Raw genomic sequence first — 21,043 nt, 5'->3', positions numbered from 1 at the left:
ATGATGCCTTTTCCTTTCCAGTGTGAATTACTTTGGCCCATTCAGGATGTTTCTGACCCGTTCTGGGTCTGGTCTCTGGATGAGCAGGTCTGGACAAGCCCTGTTTGGTCCAGACAACCATCTCAGCCTTACAGAAAGAAATATTTTTTTTATTTTTGTCCTCTCCAGTTCAGGCTCCTGCCTCCCTCCAGCATGTAGCTGGGCTGTCAAGTAGGGTCCATGCTGAGCATGAGCACTTTCACTTCCTAATGTTTGACTCTAGGGCTTTTTGGACGAGCTGCATTTGTTTGAAAGCTCTCTGTCAGCTCCAGCTTTTGGCCTGATTGCTCCCCTAAGAGCGCTGTACTTAATTAGGCTGGAATTGCTATTGCTCAATCAGCCAACCATGACGATGTCTTTAACCAAATCAGAGAGGTTTGCTGGGGCACGGGTCCAGAGCTGCCTGCTCTGCCTGCTGCTGCAGAACAGGCTGACCTAGAAACAGCCAGGGACCACGTTATAAAACTGCCTTTCTCAACTTCTGCCATGGCAAATGGCGAATGCGCAGCTGCCTGGGCCTGCCTCTGCCTTCTGACGGGAATTCTTTCTCTTTTTGATGCCCATTGCCTGGTAATTATTTGAAAGGTCAAGAGGCAAGGCTATGTTTGCACTGAACACTGCTGGCCATTCGTGGCTCGAGAGGCTTTTCTCCTCTGTGCACTTGTGGACCACAAAGCAGAAACCCCTCTTTGCCATGCTCTGGTTTAACCTCAGAGAGGTACAAAATCATATCCAGGGTTTGCTTCCCGGCCAGAAGGAAGGATGCAGGTCCCAGAGGTTAGCTCAAGGTGTGCATCCCAGAGGTCTTCCCCAAATGGCTTTGTGATCCCAGCCCCGTCCCTGCAAGCGTGGCTGATACCCCCACAGCCTGTGTTGAGCTCTTGTTCTTCCTTGCAGAGCATCCACCTGTCCTTTTTGCGCACGGTCCCACCTTACTCTCACCAGGCCAACGTCTGGTTTGAGATGATGAGAGTCTTCAACTGGAACCACGTCATTCTGATAGTCAGCGACGACCACGAGGGTCGTGCTGCACAAAAGAAGCTGGAGACCCTCCTGGAGGAGAAAGAGTCCAAGGTCAGTTCCTGAACATTGTCTTGTAGCTTTGTTTAAGCAACAACAAAACTAGAAGTCTTGGGCTGTTGTATGTATGTAGATTTCTGTATGTAAAACACCTTTTCTTTCCATTGTAACATGGCTAACATGCTTAAAGCATCAACAGTGTCTGACTAGTACCTGACAGAACTTTGTACTTTATTCATTTCACTTGCTTTGCCATGGTCAAAATCTCCTACATGTAAATCGACCACAAAATGAAGGGAAGGATAACCTGGAGCTCTGCAAATGCCTCGCCCAAGAGTCCCACCCAAGGAGAGGACCAGTCGCTCAGCTTAGGGAAGTACCTGCCCCATTGCAGCCACCCCGGGGCCAGGCAGACCCAGCAGTGCCAAGCCTACCCCGAAAAGCAGCTTCTGAATTGGCTGTTGGGGGCTCAGCTTAGTGCTTAGGAGGGGCAGGGCAGCCCGGGGCTGTAATGACCCTCTGGTAGAGCTGTCAGCCCGTTCCCATCTCCATCGAAGCCCATGCCAAACGCTGCTTTCCTGACACCCCATGCTGTCACACAGGGCGGGTGTGGGAGCAGCTGTCCCCAGGAGGTGCCTGGCACCTGCTCTCAGGGCCAGCAGGAGCAGGGAGGGAGGCAGGGGAGGGCCCCGAGGTGCAGGAGGACAAAGCACAGACCTGCGGCGTGGAGGGGAAGGACTGAACAGGCCTTCAAGACAAGCAGAGAAGGAGAGCACAGGAAGCTGTCTGGCTGCAATCTGGAAGGCAAGGATGTGAAGTCCCAGCACATCCTCTCTCCTGGGGCAGAGTGAGGTCCCCTTCAGATGGGCAGAGCCTGAGTTCATCCAAGTCTCCAGCAGCATCAGGGCAGGCACCCATTCGGGGCTGTTCCCTCCTGGGTCACAGGCAGAGACCCCAACCTGCTCTTTCCAGCCCCACCTGCAGCTGCTGGACCTTTGGCAGTCTCTCAGCTGCTGAGGAGATGTGGCCATAGACACTTCTTGTGCTTGGAGCTGGTGACTGAGCTGAGAGACCGGACCCTGTGACTGCTCTTCGTCACCTCCCTGGAGGAACAACAGGTGCAGGGGTGCAGGCTGGCACGAGCCACACTGACTGACAGACTCCTGATTTTGGCGGTGATTTCTAAGAAGTTTCATCCTTGCTGTATCCCAGGCCGTCGTGAGGCACTGATGTTCCACCAGCCACAGAGAATCCTCCTGCCCCCAAAGGCAGCTTCCCACTGGGTGACAGCAGGACAGTGTTTTTCTCCAAAGCCTCTTCCCAGCACAGTGCCCTTCACACAGGGAGAGACACCGGCAGCCTCTCATCCCTTCTCTTGCATCTTTTGTTTTCCGCCTTCTGTTTTCCTGCAGTTCATCCCGTTTTGCTGTTCCCTCCCATGCCTCCACTGCCTTTTGCTTCATGTGGTGCTCCCAGGCACAGGGTGCATTTCTTCTTCAGCCTGTCCACCCCATGGGAGAGCCTTTGAGATCTGGAGCTTGAAAGATGGGGAGGGAGGGTCTGTCCTCAGACCTTCCCCGCATTTGCATCTACCACGTCTTGGTGTCTCCTGGCAGCCACTGGGCTTCTGCAGATGCTGGCCACTCTTCAGCCTGGGCCACCTGCTCTGTCCCAGTAGGTCACCTTGTCCTCTCTTTGGGGTGTGCCACTGCATCTTGTTTCTTTTTCCTTTGAGAAAAGCTCAGACAGGCTGGTCTGACTGGTCTTGCAGGTGGTGGGTACCCCACTGGGGCTTTCCTGTCTTCCTCCACCTCTTCTCTCCCGTCTCTCTCCCGATCACTGATGTGCTGACTCTTTTCATGCCATGCAGTTGTACCACGGGCCCCTCCCCCACCTGTCCAAGGGCAGCTGGGCCCTGGGGAGGGAGCAGGCAGGAGACCTGATCCCAACCTCTTCCAGGCTTGGATCACAGCCCCTGAGGACATGGAGGACCAGCTCTGGGTCAGAGACGCACCTGCTCATCTGAGCTCTTGTTTCGGGGCATGGCTTTGCCCCCAGGGTCTGTGCCAGCCCCGTGTGCCATCCAGGCACCCTTGTGTGAGTCTGCACCTCCAGTACAGAGCTCAGGCTGTGCTGGCCAGCCCCGGAGTGCCCCATGTGCTGGCCTTGTCCTGGGGCTGTCTGCAGCAACTCTCGGCCTGGAGCTGCTGCTCCACCCAGCACAGCTCTGCTCGTTCATGGGGCAGGCCCCCAGTGCTGCTGGGGCTCAGGAGGCAGCGCTGGACACTCTGAAACCAGAGCTTCTCCAGGCCACAGCTGGCAGGTCCCTGCTGTGCTGGCTGCCTTTCTCTGGGACAGTGGCGTTCATGGATGTGGCAATTTTTTGAGTGAATGCAGGAGAATGTGGTGGAAAGGGAATCTCTAATTTGTCAATCCCTGTGTGAAACGTGAAGAACAAAGAAGGACTGCAGGATCACATGGAAAAATGGGAAAAAGAGGAGACATTACTAGTCTAGTTCTGGAAACAGGGCTAATGACAGGGAGAGGTGATCAGGTGCCAGCCTTGTTGCACCCAAGACTCTGCTGACCAGCCTGGGCTGAGGTGCCAGCACATCCCAGCAATTTCTGGTTGGAGGCTGCCACATGGATGACCAGGTTTTTGGCTATTGATAGTGCCTGGGGAGCAGTGACCAGTGTGCCCTCACTGGAGAACATTCCTGCTGTCCTGCTGCAGCTCTGGTCTCCTCGGAGCAGTCGGTACTCCAGGGCTCACTGCAGGCCCAGCAGAAGCCACTGCGAAGCCACTGCAGAAATCCTCGCTGTGGGAGTCATCAGAAATGAAGGCAGACCTGGGCTCCAAGCAGATTTTGCCTCTTCAGACACTTCTCCTTGCCAGGACCCAATTTCTTTGAGCAATGAAAAACCTGTTGGGCTGTGTCCAAGGAGAAGAAGGGAAAGATCACACGGCTGCGTGGAAAGGAGACCTGGAAAAATGGCCTGCCAAAGACTGGCCTGAATGCTCAGGGGAAGGCAAGCTGGTTAGTGTGGAAAGCAAGATGAAGACAAACCTGTCTGTCTGAGGAACAACCTGGGAACGTGGACCCCTGCACGCTGGGGGTGCAAAGGGTCAGGTTCCTGGCAGGGATCCATTGCCATAAGGCTCTGGAAAAATGGAGATGAGAGTAGAGCTGTGTCCCACACCCCATGTACACAGATCAGGGATGCCCAGCTGGGGTGGGGTCGAGGAGAAGATGTCAGACTGTGTCCCACCAGAACATGCCAAGCCCTCTCCTGAAGGCACCATCGGGTTGCTGTTATTGGCCTGGCTGCAGGAGCTGCTCCCAGGAAGATCCCGGGGCTCTGTGCACGCTGCTGCAGGGTCAGGGCTCTGCACCAGAGGAAACCCCCAGCAGTGGGTGCCCTGCCCCGGGCTCCTCTGGGGCCAAGCAGCACATGTGGCTGAGGCAGCAGAGCAGGGGAGGAGCAGGGTCTCTGCTCGTCTGTTCTCTCCGGGGTCAGTGCACACCCCAAGCCCCAGTGGGATGCTCCAGTCAGCAGCGTGGAGACCACCAAGCAGTGAGTCCTGCTAGCCACACTTAGGGCCAGGTTAGGGGCACCCTGGTCTCGGGTAGCTGCACCTCCCAGGGCCACCCGTGTGCTGCGGAGCCGTGAGGTGCCCTGGGCCCTCCCCAGGGACCAGGTAAAAGCTGCAATGTCATCCCATGTTCACCATTGCTTCATATCGCCACGCTTTGAGCCAGCACGGGACGTAGAGAACTTTATCTTTCTCTTTTGGATGTCAACGGAGCTCAGAAAGCTGCTCCCTCCGTTCAGGGGGTGAGAGGTTCAGCTGAGACACCGCACTTTGTGTGAACTCTCTGAGGGTGGACAGGACTGTGATGCTGATAGTGACGCTGGTAATGCTAATACTCTTAACTGTAACAGTTTGCCTTTATCCAGCACTTTCCGTACACAACATTTTGTCCTTTACTTCCACAGTAATTCCATGGAAACCCCACCACTTAGGCCCTTAGATTGTTTCTGAGCTTAAGATAAAAATTCCTTGCTGAAGAATTCCCCAGTCCCGCAAGGGAAAATGCAACTGCATCGCACCAGCTGTGACACTCAGGCTTTGCTCTCAGATTGCTCCGTGACGCTCCCGTGAGAGCTGAGGCACAATCTCTCCTGATAGTGGTTTTTGCGAGCTCCAGCGTTATAGAGACCCTTTAGCAAACAGTGGAGGAGGAGGTGGATGTTGGATTGCTTTACTACACGTCATTTTCAACTGTTTATAATATTCTTCTGTGTCTACATATTTTCTCTGTGCACATTATTCATCAGAGTAAAAAAAGGAACTATGAAAACCTCGACCAACTTTCCTATGACAACAAGCGAGGACCCAAGGTATATATGCATGGAAATGCACGCCGCCCACCAACCTAACTAGCAAATGAAAAATAGCCACAGCCAACAGAAAAATAAAAAAAAAGAAAAAAAAAAAGAGAAAGAGAAAAAAAGAAAAGAAAAGAAAGAAAAAAAAAAATCCATGACTATGTTTCTTGGTAGCACGTTTTTATGTTGAGATAGTTTGGTTTGGACTTGAGAATGGAAACTTAGCCAGCTGACCCTGGAAGGATTTCTTTTTGAAACATGCATGTGAACCAGTAATTAACTTGCAAGTTCTTTTTTTTTTTTTTTTGAAAAGTTGAACCAACCCCCTTTCCTCCCCAAAGGAAACGGTTCCTTGGTGTAAGTTGCTCACTTTGATTCCCAAAGGTTAACCCTGTGCAATATGTTTTTTTCATTTCCCATGTTTTTGAAAAACAACACTCGTTTGAGTTTTCAATTGCATTTCAAAGCCTTTTTCTCTTTCCTGTACAATGCACGCCTCTTTTTGGGTCTTGATTGACTTCAGTTTGCATGCACAGTGCAAAAAAAAAAAAAAAATTTAAAAAAATAAAACAACCAAAAAGTCAAAATCTTAAAAGAGAAAGGAAGGAAGGAAAGAAAGAAAAGAAAGAAAGGAAAGAAAAAGAAAAAAAATAACTATAACCAACCTTATTTAGCAGACTTTTGTGCAGTTTAATGAATTCTCTTGACCCTTTTCTAGATAGCATGGCTCTCACCACCAGTCCTGGGGCTCCCTCACTAACCAGCTTTGCTCATACTAATCGCAGGCTGAGAAAGTGCTTCAGTTTGACCCTGGAACCAAAAATGTGACATCGCTGCTGCTGGAGGCGAAGGAGCTGGAGGCCAGGGTCATCATCCTCTCTGCCAGGTGAGGCCGTGCTGTCCCGTCCCCTCCCTGCTCTGATTTCCTCTCTCCCGACGCTGCCCAGCGCTGGAGTCAGTGTGGATTTGGGGTTTGACATCCCTCCAAGGAGCCTGAGAGAAACCCCACACACAGCCCCCTGTCCCGGGCAGGTGGAGGATGCTGAGCTGTGCTGGACGTGCTGCTGGCCAGGCAGTGACCATCCCGAGCGTGGCTGACGTGTCCGGCTGTCCTGCAGGAGCGGCCGTGGTTACTGACCGTGTGCCCTGGCCCAGCTGGGAAGGAGGGGAGCCTCATGGCCCCGTGCCTACAGCACGATGTGCAGATGAGCAGGTGCTCAGCAGCGCTGGGAGCTGAGGGATCAGCTGAAACTGAGGGGAAGGTTCTCATTGCATCAAGGATTTAGCCACTACCCAGGAGAACCAGCAAGCAGAGACACCCGGGGCTGTGTGTTCCCCGGCGCTGCCACACCCGTGGGATGTGGAAACGGGGCCACCTGGCAGCTGGAGCCACATTGCCGTTCCGTTCGTGTCGTTGCAGCGAGGATGACGCGGCCACGGTGTACAGATCAGCAGCCATGCTCAACATGACGGGCTCCGGCTACGTGTGGCTGGTGGGGGAGCGGGAGATCTCGGGCAATGCCCTGCGCTACGCCCCCGATGGTAGGCACCTCCCGAGCTCCGTCCCGCTGCAGGCAGGCTCGGAGCAGCCTGGTGGGGCCGGGGCGAGCGGCCCCTGCCCTCCCCGGGACCCCTGGGGCTGGGGGAACGCGGTGCCGTGGTGGTCCCGAACGGAGGGTCCCACACTCTGCTCTCCGCTCCCGTTGCCTGCATGGGGACACAGCCTTGGCCACGCTGCCACGCCCCGAATCCGTGTCACTGGCACTTTACAAGCTGCCTGTCACCTGGGGGAAGGCTTGGGCCGTGGGGATGGAGCTCAGGGTGTCCGTGGTACACGGAGCTGTGCCCAGCAGGACAGAGCCAGCCCAGCCCCGCTGCCCCTGCCTGCTCCTGCCTGAAGCTCAGGCAACTCCCCACTGCATCCAAGGGATCCTCAGCCCCGCAGCCTTGTGCCCGCTGCCCCCAAGCGCTGGGCACGGCAGTAGCGCTGGAGCAGCCGGTGATCCCGGGAATGCTGACCTGCCTCCCCCTCTGCCCGCGGCAGGAGTGATCGGTCTGCAGCTCATCAACGGCAAGAACGAGTCTGCCCACATCAGTGACGCTGTCGCCGTGGTGGCCCAGGCCGTGCACGACTTGTTTGAGAAGGAGAATATCACAGACCCACCGCGGGGCTGCGTGGGCAACACCAACATCTGGAAGACAGGACCCCTTTTTAAGAGGTATTGGGGAAAGGGCCCTGCTGGAGGGAGCAGAGGACCTGCTGGGGGAGAGCTGGAAAAGGTGGGAGCATGTGGAAAAAGTGCAGGAGGACATGGTGGCTTTGTTCAAGGTGTCTGTCACTAAAGCTTTGGGGCACGAGGCACAGGGCTGCCTGGGCTCTCCTGCATGATTTGGATGTGAGAGCTACATCTCTCCTAGAAAACTCTCCCAGGAATGGGCTCAGGAGACGGCACCCAGTTTTTCCAGGCTGTTTATGCATCATCCTGGTGCCAGGCACCAATTCAGTCCATGTCAACCCATGCTACCCTGGGCAATGCTTAGACAGCTGGGATGTGTGGGCAGGGAATGATTCTAGGGGGAAAAGATTGGGGACCTTGGTCTCCTCCAGTCTGGATCTTAATTCCATGGGCAGAAGTGGGAGAGAGGGGGGTGTCTGCCGAATCAAGGTAGGGGGACATTTCTGTCCCATTTTATCTTGGTGCTGCGGACGCGTTTCCTGCTGAACATTCCAAGGGCTGTGGCACGGGCCCAGCGCTGCCAGCAGGGCTTGGTGGCAGGAGATGTCCATGCATGGGACAGGTTGCTGTCAGCTGTAGCAAACCCTGGTGCTGTGGATGTGGAGGCTGGGGTGTCACAGATGGGAGCATGTGCCTGTGGGGTCCTGCTGCCAGGACAGGGGGTCAGCAGGTCCTGCATGCACTTCCAGACCCCAGTCCCTGCATCCCTGTGGGTGCTGGGGCCACAGGGGCTGGGCCTTGGTGCAGCAGCCACTCCATGCAATCCTGGGTTCTGTTGAGCATGAGGCCTGCAAAGCCTGGAGATTGTTTTAGAGGCATTTCTGGCATCCCCTGCAGTGAGTCTTCGGCATGAGAAGTCAAAGCTGCTCTTCACAAGTGTCTTGGGCAATCCTTGTGTGTCTCCACTGTCATGTTTCTAGGGTTTGGGGGCTGCTTCTCCCCTGGGTGGTGTTTGTGTGTTCCTGGGGCACTACCCAGGCTGGGAAGGGCAGGTGCCAGGCACAGCACCAGAAGCTGTAGCATGGACACACCTCCCTAGGGACACCCAGAGGAAAGTGGCCTTGGGTGCTGTGGGACAGATCATTCCAGAAGGGAATGGGACTGATCTGGTGGAAAACAAGGGGCAATGACAGCAGGTATGGTAGTGAACACTTGGGAAACTGATTCCATCCACCAGGAGGGGATGACCACAGGGCTGTGAACAGACCATAGGTAGCCTTGGCTGGACTTCTGCAGGGTAGTGAGCTTATGGCAGGTAACTGAGGGGGAGCATTTGCCCTTCTGATGCCTTGGGAGGTGTCTCAATGGCCACAGCAGGTTTTCTAGGTTGTCCCCGCTGTGTTTCTCTCCGTAGGGTGTTGATGTCCTCCAAGTACTCAGAGGGTGTCACCGGGCGGGTGGAGTTCAATGAGGACGGGGACAGGAAATTTGCCAACTACAGCATCATGAACCTGCAGAATCGGAAGCTGGTCCAGGTTGGGATTTACAACGGCAGCAATGTACGTGCAGGCCTGGGCTGGGCAGGAGGGGTCGGGCAGGGGGGTGTCCGCCCTGGCCTCATGTCCATCTGCTTCCTCCGGGCTCCATCGCAGGTCCTGACCAACGACAGGAAGATCATCTGGCCAGGGGGGGAGACTGAGAAACCTCAGGGCTATCAGATGTCAACCAAGCTGAAGGTAAGAGCAAATGGCATTAGGGGCAGGGCTCCTCAGCCCTCTGCATGCCGGGCAGTGACTTTATCTGCCTCCCACCTCCACGGCTGCTCTGCAGCTGGCAGCAGCATTTGCAAGGCTGGGAGAGGCTTTAGGAGAGAAATAGAGAAGGTACTGGAGGGTGTTCAGAGTACAACTTTCAGCTGGAGTCAATCTAGAGAGGGTGGCAGGCATCCTTGGGCTTGGAAAGAGACAGGTGGGAAGTGGATATGAGAGAAAACAGCACGGAAAGGGTGGAGGGACAAGGTGTTCACCGTTTCTGGGGAGGGCAGCCCAGCTTCCACCACGGGAGTGTAGCTCTGGAGGGAAACAGAGACGAGGATGTTTGTGCTTCACCTCACAGATTGTGACCATCCACCAAGAGCCCTTTGTGTATGTGAAGCCCACTCAGGCAGATGGGACGTGCAGGGAGGAATTCACTATCAATGGAGATCCTGTCAAAAAGGTGTTCTGCACTGGACCCAATGAGACCATCCCAGGTAACTCAGTCTGGTGGGGGCTCCCACAGCAAGAAGGGGTCCCAGGGAGGGTGCTCAGTCACACAGGAGGTGCAGAGGACGAGGCGCAGAGAGGTGACAGCACTGCCAGCCCCCAGGCACCCCCCATCGGCTCAGTCTCACAGCAGTGCTGTGCAGGAACTGGGCACTGGCGTCCAGGGGTTTGAGCCCAAAAGATTCTTTCCCACTGTCTCTCTCCTGGATGGGCTCCAGGGCTGTTTTGGGGGATTGCATCCCAGGTTTCTGTCTGCTGACATGTTCCCGTTCTCTCTGCCTTGATCTCCAGCAGCAGCAAGGGCCCCGAGGCACGTTAGCACGTGCTGCACTGACACAGCACCAGTTTCAAACTGTTACAGAAACCTGTGTCAGGATCAGGAGCGAGCACCTGCTGTGGGGTGGGAGCTGCTCAGCAATGCCAGGCTTGCCCAAATCCACCTGAAGGGCATCCCCTTGGCTCATCACACCTTCCTGTGCACAACCCCCCAGAGCTGTGTCCTGGGCTGCGTTCAGCCTGCTGGGTTCGTGTCAGGACTCCTCCAGCACATGCCCTGAGCCCCTTCCGTGCCCTGCAGGGGGTGGGGAGCACCCACTCTCAGCCCACCTCACTGGGACACAGCAAAGGAATGGGATCCCTTTGTCCCCAGCTTGCCACACCCTCAGGTGATGGAGGCAGTGAGAGAGGGTGGTCAGGCAGATGGCCCTGAGGGATAACATGGTTACATCCCATATAAAGCAGAGCCATGGGGTGGCTGCTCTCGCTGGGGACAGGCACAGATCCTGGGTGGGGACCCTGGCCAAGGGCTGCCCCCACTCATCCCCGTTCTGTCCCTCCCCAGGCCGTCCCACCGTGGCACTGTGCTGCTACGGCTTCTGCATCGACCTGCTCATCCGCCTGGCAGGGGTGATGAACTTCACCTATGAGGTTCACCTGGTGGCTGATGGTAAATTTGGTACCCAAGAGCGGGTGAGTTTTGGCAGCCTGGGATCTTTCTTTGTCTGTATCGTGTGTAGGAACTTTCTGCAGAGCTGGGTGGGGTGGAAGGGCAGTGCGGGGTCCTGGCTGGTGGGGGATGTGTGTCAGGGCAGGGCTCTGACCCTGCCTGGGCTTCCTGGCAGGTGAACAACAGCAACAAGAAGGAGTGGAACGGGATGATGGGGGAGCTGCTGAGCGGCCAGGCAGACATGATTGTGGCTCCCCTCACCATCAACAACGAGCGGGCTCAGTACATTGAGTTCTCCAAGCCCTTCAAGTACCAGGGCCTCACCATCCTTGTGAAGAAGGTATGGTCTGGCGGGGATGTTCTGTAGAACACGGGAGGTGCCCCTGCTCCCCAGGTTGCACCATGCCCAGTTCCCCCCAGTGCAGCCCCTGCCAATCCCAGGCTCCAGGCTGCTGGTTTTAATGCTGGGTCTCATCTGCACCACCCTGACCCCTCCTGTGCAGCCGAGCAGCAGGAGCTCGGGGCAGGGCAGGCCCCTGTGGGTCCCTCCAGGCAGGCAGGGTGCAGGTGTGGTGGGTGCCAGCGCTGTTCCCCTCTCTCCTGTGTGCAGGAAATCCCCCGCAGCACCCTGGACTCGTTCATGCAGCCCTTCCAGAGCACGCTCTGGCTGCTGGTGGGGCTGTCTGTGCACGTGGTGGCAGTGATGTTGTACCTCTTAGACCGATTCAGGTGAGTGCACTTTGGGCCACCCCAGGTCTGGAGGGGACAGGGAGGTGCTCCTGGGAACTGTCCCCTGGGTCCCTTGCCCAGGCACAGCCTTGCAGCCCTTTGGGGGCTCTCACAGGGACTTAACCCACCTTCTCTGCCCCACCAGGCCTGGGCTGAGGCTCCTGGCCCCTCTGGCTGCCTAAGCTAAGGGATATGGATGTGTGGAGTACCCAGCCCCTGGTCAGGGCAGGTGCTGTACAGATACCTGGCCAAGGGGACTGTCAGCCTCTGGGCTCTGAGAGAATTTCCTCTCGGCCTCCCTTGGCGCTGTGGCAGCTCCTCTGAGGGCAAGATAACCTGTCCCTGCCTCAGCCCCGTGCCCAGAGGCTTTGGTGGCTGATCTGCAGGGAGCCCTCTGTGCTGCAGTGGGGGAGACTTGAGCTGGCCAGGGTCAGATGATCTTTCTGGTCTGGGGAGAGTGTGATGGGACTGGGACCAGTGTGAGCCAGACAGGGCTGCAGATGGCACAAGGGATGTGCCAGGCAGTGGGACAGAACAGGGAGGAGCTGCTTGGGACACAGGCATCATCTGTGGGAATGAGTGACACAAGGCTGCACCAGGACATGTAGGGCACAGTGGGGAGTCCTGGGAATCAGGGTAAGGGGAATGAGAAGGGTTCTTGGTCTTGTTTTCCAGCCCATTTGGCCGGTTCAAAGTAAACAGTGAGGAGGAGGAGGAAGATGCCCTGACTCTCTCCTCAGCCATGTGGTTCTCCTGGGGAGTCCTGCTGAACTCCGGCATTGGAGAAGGTGAGTCCCAGTCACAGCGGGACTGCTCTGCCCCGCAGCCCTGGCTCTGGGCTGGGCGGGCTGGGGCAGAGCCCCTGCCCTCCTCCACAGCCCCCCCCTCACATGGTCCCTGTGGGACCTCATTCCCTGAGCCCTCCTCGGAGCAGGCTGGCAGGAGGTTTGGTGATGCTGAGGGTGGCACATTTGTGGCAGTTGTCACATTTGGGTACTGCCACCCCCAGCGCCGGTGGTGGGAAACAGGGCAGGGAGGCTTGGGCTGGATCCCCTGCCCAGGGTCACTCACCCTCTCAGGTGGGACACAGCGTGCCCTGGGAGGAGCTGGAGGCTTTTTTGGTTCGGGCAGTGCAGAAGCTCCCTGCACAGCTGCTGGCACAGCAGGTGGATGGTGCACATCTGCAGCTGCCGTCAGGCTCCTGTGCACTGACACGGCTTTGGCAACCAAGCCAAGCCCTCGCGGTGCCGCTCTGATCTCTCCTCTCCCCCCACAGGTGCTCCCCGGAGTTTCTCTGCCCGTATCCTCGGCATGGTGTGGGCTGGCTTTGCTATGATCATCGTGGCTTCATACACTGCCAACCTGGCAGCCTTCCTGGTGTTAGACCGACCCGAGGAGAGGATCACAGGCATTAACGACCCCCGGGTAATGACCCCTCGCTTGCTTTCCCCTTCCCTGGGGCACAGAACGTGGCTTGTGGTTCCCAGAGCCCTGATTTCCCACGGCTGTGATCTGTGCTGGGGGGCCAGACCCGGGTAACTCTTCCTGGGCTGGTGCTGGTCAGTCTGAGCCCCTGCCCTGGGTGGGAAGGGACAGACACGGGCAGCGATCGGCAGGGAAACAACCTGTCCAGAAATAGCCCGTCTGCAGTGAAACTGCCTGCCAGTTCCTGGAGAGCCTCCTCCAACCAGCGAGGAAACGATTCATTATGGATGAGTTATAACAAACGAAATTGTCCCTGCGGTGCAGTCAATACTCTCCACATGCCTCAAATCCATTTCCTGCTCTGGCAAGGACACAGCCACAGCTCACCCGCCTGGGCACGCAGGAGTGTGCCCTGCAGCAGCGCTGACCCACAGCATCCCACGCCCTGCTGTGTGCCCTGCCCACGGCGCTGCCAGCCCCGTGGCATCCACAGGCCTCCTGCACCCTCAGTGCCACCCTGTCCCTGTCCCATAGCATCCCCTGCCCCAGCACCGTGGTCCCAGAGCGTCCATTGCCCTGTGGCATCCCCTGGGGAGATCAAGGTCTTCTCCAGGGAACTGGTCCCCGAAGGAGATGGGAAATTAAGAAATGCAGCTTTAGGGTGAGAAAGTTTTGCTGCTGAAGGACAGAAACAACAGGAGCCCTGCCCTTGCCTTTCAGCTGCGCAACCCCTCGGACAAGTTCATCTACGCCACGGTGAAGCAGAGCTCCGTGGACATCTACTTCCGACGGCAGGTGGAGCTGAGCACCATGTACAGGCACATGGAGAAGCACAACTACGAGAGCGCTGCCGAAGCCATCCAGGCAGTGAGGGACAAGTGAGTAGGGCCAGCACATTGCCTGGCCAGGCTGGGAAGGGCTTCAGGGAGCTGCAGCTGGGTGGAGCAAGCAGGGTAAAGCTGGAGGGAGCTGTGGTCAAAGCGTGGCTTGATGGGACCTCCCAGCTGGGGCCAGGTGGGATCTGCCTGGGTCTCTGGGTGGGCAGCACAAAGTCTGCGTGGGGAATGGCACAGTGGGAGCCCTGGCCCTGGCCATGGCCTCCCTTTCTGGCCTCTTTTCTTCTTCCAGTGCAAGGCTGGGTGGCTTCAGGGTTTAAATCAGGGCTGGGAGCACCCTCGCTGCTCCCATGGTGGCTGCAGACCAGCTGGGCTGCCTGGCCTGACCTGTCCATCCCCTCTCTGTGTCCAGCAAGCTCCACGCCTTCATCTGGGACTCGGCGGTGCTGGAGTTCGAGGCCTCCCAGAAGTGTGACCTGGTGACAACGGGGGAGCTCTTCTTCCGCTCCGGCTTCGGGATCGGGATGCGCAAGGACAGCCCCTGGAAGCAGAACGTCTCCCTGGCCATCCTCAAGTCCGTACACAGCTCTTGGCATGGGGCTTGCCCTGAGTGCTGCGTGTGTTGGCACTCAAGTAACCTCGTGCCAGGCACTGCCAGCCACCCTCCAGACCCCTCCGCAGGGACAGGGGCGCTGGGAGCTCCATTCCCTCCTGACAAAGGGGACATTGAGGGACTGGGGTGGGCACCCACAGCCTCAGCTCTGGCTCGCAGGGCTGGGGAAGCAGCAGGGAGCTGGAGGGAGGGCAGAGCAGGGCGGGGAGCAGAGCCATGGTCAGCCAGGGGTGTAGGCAGAGCTGGCAGAGAGCAGCGGAGGCCGTCCAGCACAGGTCTCTGTGAGCAGGGTGTGGGTGCTGCCATCTCCCCACTGCTCCCTCAGGGCTCAGCCTGTCCAACAGCACTGCACTGCCCTGGCTCGGTCACCCAGGGGGTTTTCTTCCAACGCTGGCTATTCCTGTTGCACAGGGTCCCCGCTCTGGGTCCCAGGCTTTTACACCAGCACTGATCTGCTGTGTGGGGTGTCACAAGCCAGTCTGATATTAGGGGTGAAAAGGGATTTCCTTGCACTACTTTGGAAATGCCACACCTGCTGCAGACAGAGAAATGTCATGATGGAGGAACGGGCAGCTGGGAAGCAGCAAGTGAAGGGAGGGAGACATGGGGGATTCATTTTAGGAGAGAAGTGGTCAGGAACCACCAGGCAGAGGTGAAAGGCCTGAGAGAGAATGGGCAGGATGTGGAAGACGGGCAGGACCCAGGGGATGTAGGGAGCCATGGACCCCGTCTGTGGGATGGTCTTAACATGGGGATGGGTGGCAGCAGGACAGATGGGATTTGGGACAAGCCTGAAGAGGCCACAGGAGTCCTTGGTGTCCTCCTGGGAGAGGATGGGGAAGCCCAGGGCTACAGGTGGCCCAAGAAGGTGGTGAGGGTGTACCAGGAGCAAGAGGAAGGAGAGTGCAGTGATTCTGGGGCGGGATGTGTGCTCTGTGCCCACCCCACCCCACGAGGTGTTCAGGCAGAAACGGGCACTGTGAGGACACGGCTCCCGAGCTGGGACACCGAGCTGGGACACCGAGCTGGGACACCGAGCTGGGACACTGAGCTGCTGGGGTGCCCCAACCCTCACTGTGCATGGCAGGGAGCTGCCAGCAGCAGTGCCCTGACCTCGAGGGTGCTGGGGGTCACCAGAAGGGACTGGGGTCCAGCATTGCCTGAGCTCCAAGCGGCCCTGGCAGGTGGAGGAACTGTGCAGGAGGGAACTGGGAGATGTGGTTCATGTCCACTCCCTGCAGCCTTCTCCAGAGCTCTCTGAGCACTGCCAGCTCCATCCTTCCTGGGGAACACACCCTCCTCACGGCTTACACGTGGCTCTTTTGGCACTGGGGGGCTGTGGGTGCCTGCTCACAGCGCTGTGCATGGTTCTGTGTGTGTGTGAGAGCCATGGCAGCCCCTGCAGCCAGCCCACACAACTCTGCAAAGGCCACACGTGCACAGGTGTGCTCACACACGCAGCCAGCACACCCGTGGCTCCTGTGTTTGTGGGCTGCAGAGTCCTAGGACGGAAGGCACTAAGGCACACAGAGTGTGAGGAGGAGGAGGAGTGTGTGCCCCTGCTGCCTGTGGCTGGTCCCCAGTGACTACCTTGTGCTGTCTCCTTGTGCTTCCAGGTCCCACGAGAACGGCTTCATGGAGGATTTGGACAAGACTTGGGTGAGGTATCAAGAGTGTGATTCCCGTAGCAATGCCCCAGCAACACTCACCTTTGAAAATATGGCAGGTTTGTTCTGCAAACCTCTTTCTCCCCCTTCGCTGGGTAGCCCGCTTTTGCTCAAGACATTCTCCTCTCCGGGGCTCTCCTCTCAGGCCAAATCTCTGCTGCTTCTGGGTTTGTGCTTTCCTAGTGCTGGGAGGCTGCTGAGGTGGGCTCTGTTCCCACCTTGTTCCAAACAAAGCTTCCCCCACCGTCCCTGGGTGCCCTTCTCCCCGGTGCGGCTGCCCTGGCGTGAGCACTGCTCCCCTTCCTCTGCCCTGGCCAAGCTGTGCCTGTCACGGAGCAATCAGAGCTGTCACCAATGCAGAGAGGGGAGCAGCACCTCGGGGTGCTCCCGAGGTGAACCCTGCTGCAGGAGGGGGCTGGAGGCGAGGGGCAGCCCCCAGTCCTGAGGAGCCCTGGGCGGGGGCAGGACAGGGATAATCGATGCAGAGGGGTTTTCATCTTGCAAAGACTGTAAGAACCCACAGACAGGCTCTCCCTCTGCACTCAGGTGGTGCTGCCGATCCTACACCCAGATCATGCAGTGATGAGGGATGAGGGGTGTTGGATGGGACCCCGTTCTCACCAGCACTGCTGGCTGGGTTACAGGCGTGGAGAAAGGGGGCGTTTTGCTCCATCTCCTCAGACACCACTCCAAAATCAGCCACCACCCATCAGCCCCGGGGCTGTGGGCATCCGAGGACAGCACAGGGCTCTGTGCATGGCTGTGCTTCCTGACGAGCCACACTGGAGCACCAGGGCTGGGTTCTGGTGCAGACGACCCCGTGGTCCTGGGGATGGGGTCTGCCCTGGGGCTTGCCGTGCCTGTTCCCAGCATAGCTGCAGCTCAGTGCCCTGTGCCCCCCCAGAGCTGGCACCGACATCCCTCAGGTGCCCAGGCTGTGTTCCCCTCCCGGCCCTCCAGGACTGCAGGGGGATGGCAGGGGGACCCCGGGTTGGCAGATGCTCCCGTTGCTGAGCATGATGCAGAAGAAATGAGGGGTCATGTTGCAATTTCCACTGCCCCCTGTAACTTTCCTGCTTATTTCAGGTGTGTTTATGCTGGTGGCTGGAGGTATTGTTGCCGGGATATTTTTAATATTCATAGAGATAGCTTACAAAAGGCATAAGGACGCGCGGAGGAAGCAGATGCAGCTGGCGTTTGCGGCCGTTAATGTGTGGAGGAAAAACCTGCAGGTAGGACAAACCGTTTTTAGAGCAAATCTCCACCAGGTGCGTTTTCCATTCCTTCACCAAAGCAGTGAATGCAGAGCTGTGGATTAGCATGGGGCCCTCTGTCCCCCACCCCACCCCAGCAGCTCCAGCTGGGCGTTACTGGGTGCCTGTTAAGCTGTAGGGGAGTGTCCCTGCCTCGTCCCTGCCTCGTCCCCGCCTCGTCCCCGCTTCGTCCCCGGGAGCTGCCGATGCTGTCTGTCCCAGCACAGTTCAAACAGGGCCAAACGCCCCCAGTGGAGCTCGGGATGGGGACTTCGCTCTGCTGGGGACCACGTGCCGGAGCCACACCTTGCCCTGGCTGAGCAGCAGTGCCAGCACGGCTCCTTGGCAGGTTCTGCCCTGCTGCCCGGCTCTGGCCGCGCTCACCAGCAGATGGGAGGGTCAGCCCGCTGCCACTGACCATCCCTGCCCGGTGCTCAGGTGGAGGAACGCTCCAGGGATAGTTTCCATCACCTCCCCTTCCCTGCCTGCTCCCCAACAGCGCGGCAGCCCTTGCCATATCCAGGGCCGACTCCCAAAAGAGGTGGTGCGTGCTCTTGTCCTTTGGAGACAAGGACATTCCCCCACACAGGAGCCAGCAGTGCCGGTCCCTGTCAGTGCCAAGGCTCCCTCGGGCTCCTTCCATGGGGCTGTTGCTCTCCCAAGCTTCTCCCGTTCCTGGAACATCTCTGTGCCGCTCAGGCAGGGAAGCCCAGGAGGGTCAGAGGTGCCTGGCAGTGACACTGAGCCATGGGCACCAGCCTCACACTTCCCTTGCCCTGCTGCTTTTGGGGCTGAGCCCCACAGTGCCCCTGACCCCAGTGTAGGGCAGCTGGAGGCTCTGTCTGAGTTGCCCGGGCTGGTTTTTCCCTTGGGGAAGCACAGCGGCATTCAGAGAGCAAGAGCTCCTTTAGGTGACTAAAGGACACTGCTGCTCAGAGCAGAGCCAGCGCAGGAAAGAGAGAGAAGGAGGCTCGGGGACCCCGCGAGGAGCCCGGCCGGGGCCCCGGGGAGCAGCGCTGGCTGGGGCTGCGGGGGGACTGCCCGGGTGGAGCAGCGAGGGGAGCACGAGGCCGGGCTGCTGTATCCTGAGCTCGCTGGGTTCAGTTCACCGGAAAGAGTCTCGGAAAAGCCATTTCTCAATTTTTTTTTCCTTTTTTTCCTTTTTTTTTTCCTTTGCTTCCAAAAAGCAGCAGCACCGAGGGGGTTAAGGCTGCTGGAACAGAGCACACTAGTCGCACTGCCATTTTTCACTTGCCAACCTTCTAGAAAATACTGCACTGGGTCCTTGGGCAGAGTCTGTGGGACTGTGAGCAAAGCATGCTGCCCTGTGGGGGTAAACAGCCTCATGGTAAAGAGCCGTTTGACATTGTAAGACTTTTCCACAGGAGGAAACGTCAGAGCACTAGTATCTGGTACATTGCTAGAAGGTAGGCAAGTGGAAAGATTTATTTGTTAAAACAAACAAACAAAAATAATGGTTTTTGGGATCACAGTTTTGCCATGGCTATTTCCTGAGATGCCATGGAAGAAAAAGACATTTCATTCCATTCATCTTGCTTTCCTTTCCGTTTGTGCATGTCCGCAAAAGAGAGAACTGAGAAGGAGGAGCAAATGTATCCCCGAGCATGCTCTACGCACCAGCGGGATACATTTTGGTTACCCCCGTGCGGTAGCAGAGCCAGACCTGGTCACTGCGTCCCCCGTCGGAAAGGTCACACTCATTGGCACGAAAACAATTGGGGAGGACTCGTTGCCAGCGCCCGGCGCCGAGCGCGGCCGGGCCCCCCGGCCCGCGGCCCCCGCACCATGGCGGCTGGTGCTCCCAGCCTGCGCCAACCAGGTCCGACTCGCTAACTCCAACGCCTACATTTTTCAGTTCTGTTTCTCTTTGAGTTCATCCCGACCCGACGACATCATGGCACTAACGCTTTGCTTCCTCCCTTTCTTTTCCTTTGTATTTTTTTTTTTTTTTTTTTTTACTTTTCTTTTTCTTCCAGTTTCCTTTTTGTTTTTTAGCCTGTTTTACTTTGGAAAACAAACCAAACCACCACCAACAACCACGTTCGGCTTTGCACAACTGCATCATTTGAATTTTTGAACACTTTTTTTTTACAGAATATTCATACAATGACTTCTCTTTCAATGCAGTCCTCTCTCTCTCTTGTGGCACTAGGATTCAGCCTCAGAAAAGGCCCTGAGCACTTTTTTTTTTAGTGTAGGTGCAGCATCTCACGTCTCGGTCCAGCCAGGCTAGCGGCGGAAGCGAGGGGCAGGGCGCCAGGCAGAGCATCCCCAGGAAGCGAGGTCAGCTGTGCCGGCCTGGCTGCAGACACCAGGAGAGCAGGGCTACCTCCCAGAGGGGTTCCCAGCGCTCCGGACGCGAGGCCGGCCCCCCGTAGCTGTAGCAGTGTGGTGGCTGTGCCGTAGCCGTGGGTCACGGAGGCCCTTGGAGGACTGGGAGTGGCAGAACACCTCCAGTAGCTTTCTCACCTAAATGAAGGCCATGACACGGGGCAGTATTCAAATAGATTTAGAGTTTCCAACAACACACTAGAGATCTAATTACTTATACATATTCATTTTAGGATAGAAAAAGTGGTAGAGCAGAACCTGACCCTAAAAAGAAAGCCACTTTTAGGTCCATCACCTCCACCCTGGCCTCCAGCTTCAAGAGACGTAGGTCCTCCAAGGATACGGTAAGAGGAAGAAGAACAATTCTGCCCTCTCTCTTTCTCTCTCTTTCTCTCTTCTGCCATCCCATCGACTGCCACACACCCATCCCGAAGCTGCCAGTGTACATGCATAGCTCATGTTCGTCACCAGTCAGTCAGTCAGTCAGTGAGTCAGTCATCCCGTGTACCTGAAAGGATGCTGGGATCCTGGAGGGCAGGCAGGAGGTGGCTTGGAGTCCTGTGATGAGTTGGGAGATGCAACCGAGTTTTTGTTTTGTTTTTTTGTTTTCTTTTTGCCTGGATGATTTCTGATGTTCCTCTCTGTGCTTCGCTCACCTTACCGGTGCTGACCTCTTGAAAATGATGACATTTTTTCTTTATCTTTTTTTCTTTTTTTTCTGTTCCTAAGTGTTCCTGTACCTGTTTGTCATTGTATGCCTAAAAACAATCACCCCGATTTAATTTGGGCACCGTGTCACCTCACCAAGAGCCATGCGTGTCACACTCTCTACATGTGACTTTTGTTTGTGACAATTAGCATTCGGAATAGTCCTCGCACAGGAGTGACAGCTGTCTCTGGTTATCGTCAGCAGTAATGCAGCTCTAGAAAAGAGATGAAAAGGCTCCAAAGAGGAGGTTGTTAAAGACCCAGCCTTGGTTCAAACTTGTGTTTTCCGCTGCTCTCACGTAACCAGAGAAAATTTCCAAATTGCTGCCTCTAAAGTCAGCTGTTTCCAAATGTGCAAATGTGTTTGCTCGTGCTGGAGCTTCAGACACCTCAGCGTCAGGTTGGGCTGTTGGTCTGTCGGACTGAGCCGTGTCCCTCTGCATGTCGCCGTCTGTTGTATGACACTCTGCACTGTGGCTACTCTGTTGTCTCGTGTGGCAGCGCCAGCTGCGTTTTGCTGCCCGACCTCCTGGCGCGACGGGCTTGCCAAAATCCCCTCCCCGGGGCGACCGGCGGGTTTGTGCCCGGGGTTGCTCAGAGCAGGTCCCCGCCAGGCTGCCCG

The 21,043-nt window shown here is 56.9% G+C and overlaps 1 protein-coding gene across 19 annotated transcripts in view; it reads left to right on the top strand.

Moving 5' to 3' along the window:
- Positions 1-21,043, top strand: part of GRIN1 (glutamate ionotropic receptor NMDA type subunit 1) — a 38,233-nt gene that overhangs the window by 10,560 nt on the left and 6,630 nt on the right. For 4 of the 19 annotated variants that reach the window (XR_006020366.1, XM_042052169.1, XM_042052168.1 and 1 more), the window contains exons 3-20: positions 937-1,113; positions 5,401-5,463; positions 6,237-6,337; positions 6,872-6,993; positions 7,496-7,670; positions 9,043-9,187; positions 9,281-9,364; positions 9,744-9,879; positions 10,734-10,861; positions 11,014-11,178; positions 11,449-11,567; positions 12,243-12,355; positions 12,844-12,992; positions 13,713-13,870; positions 14,241-14,402; positions 16,058-16,167; positions 17,195-17,340; positions 18,950-19,201. Coding sequence is in view for 18 of the 19 variants with exons in the window: in XM_042052169.1 (XP_041908103.1) it covers positions 937-1,113; positions 5,401-5,463; positions 6,237-6,337; positions 6,872-6,993; positions 7,496-7,670; positions 9,043-9,187; positions 9,281-9,364; positions 9,744-9,879; positions 10,734-10,861; positions 11,014-11,178; positions 11,449-11,567; positions 12,243-12,355; positions 12,844-12,992; positions 13,713-13,870; positions 14,241-14,402; positions 16,058-16,167; positions 17,195-17,340; positions 18,950-19,201 (2,505 nt within the window). In the remaining variant the exon portion in view is untranslated. The other 15 variants (XM_042052174.1, XM_042052173.1, XM_042052170.1 and 12 more) reach the window with 9 other exon arrangements.

The sequence above is a fragment of the Corvus kubaryi genome, unplaced genomic scaffold, assembly GCF_017639235.1.
Source record: "Corvus kubaryi isolate FWS band 111438036 unplaced genomic scaffold, C.kubaryi_AGA036_p1.0 78, whole genome shotgun sequence".
Lineage (NCBI taxonomy): Eukaryota > Metazoa > Chordata > Aves > Passeriformes > Corvidae > Corvus > Corvus kubaryi.
Note: the sequence above shows the minus strand (reverse complement) of the source record. Positions and strands in the feature narration are given on the sequence as shown.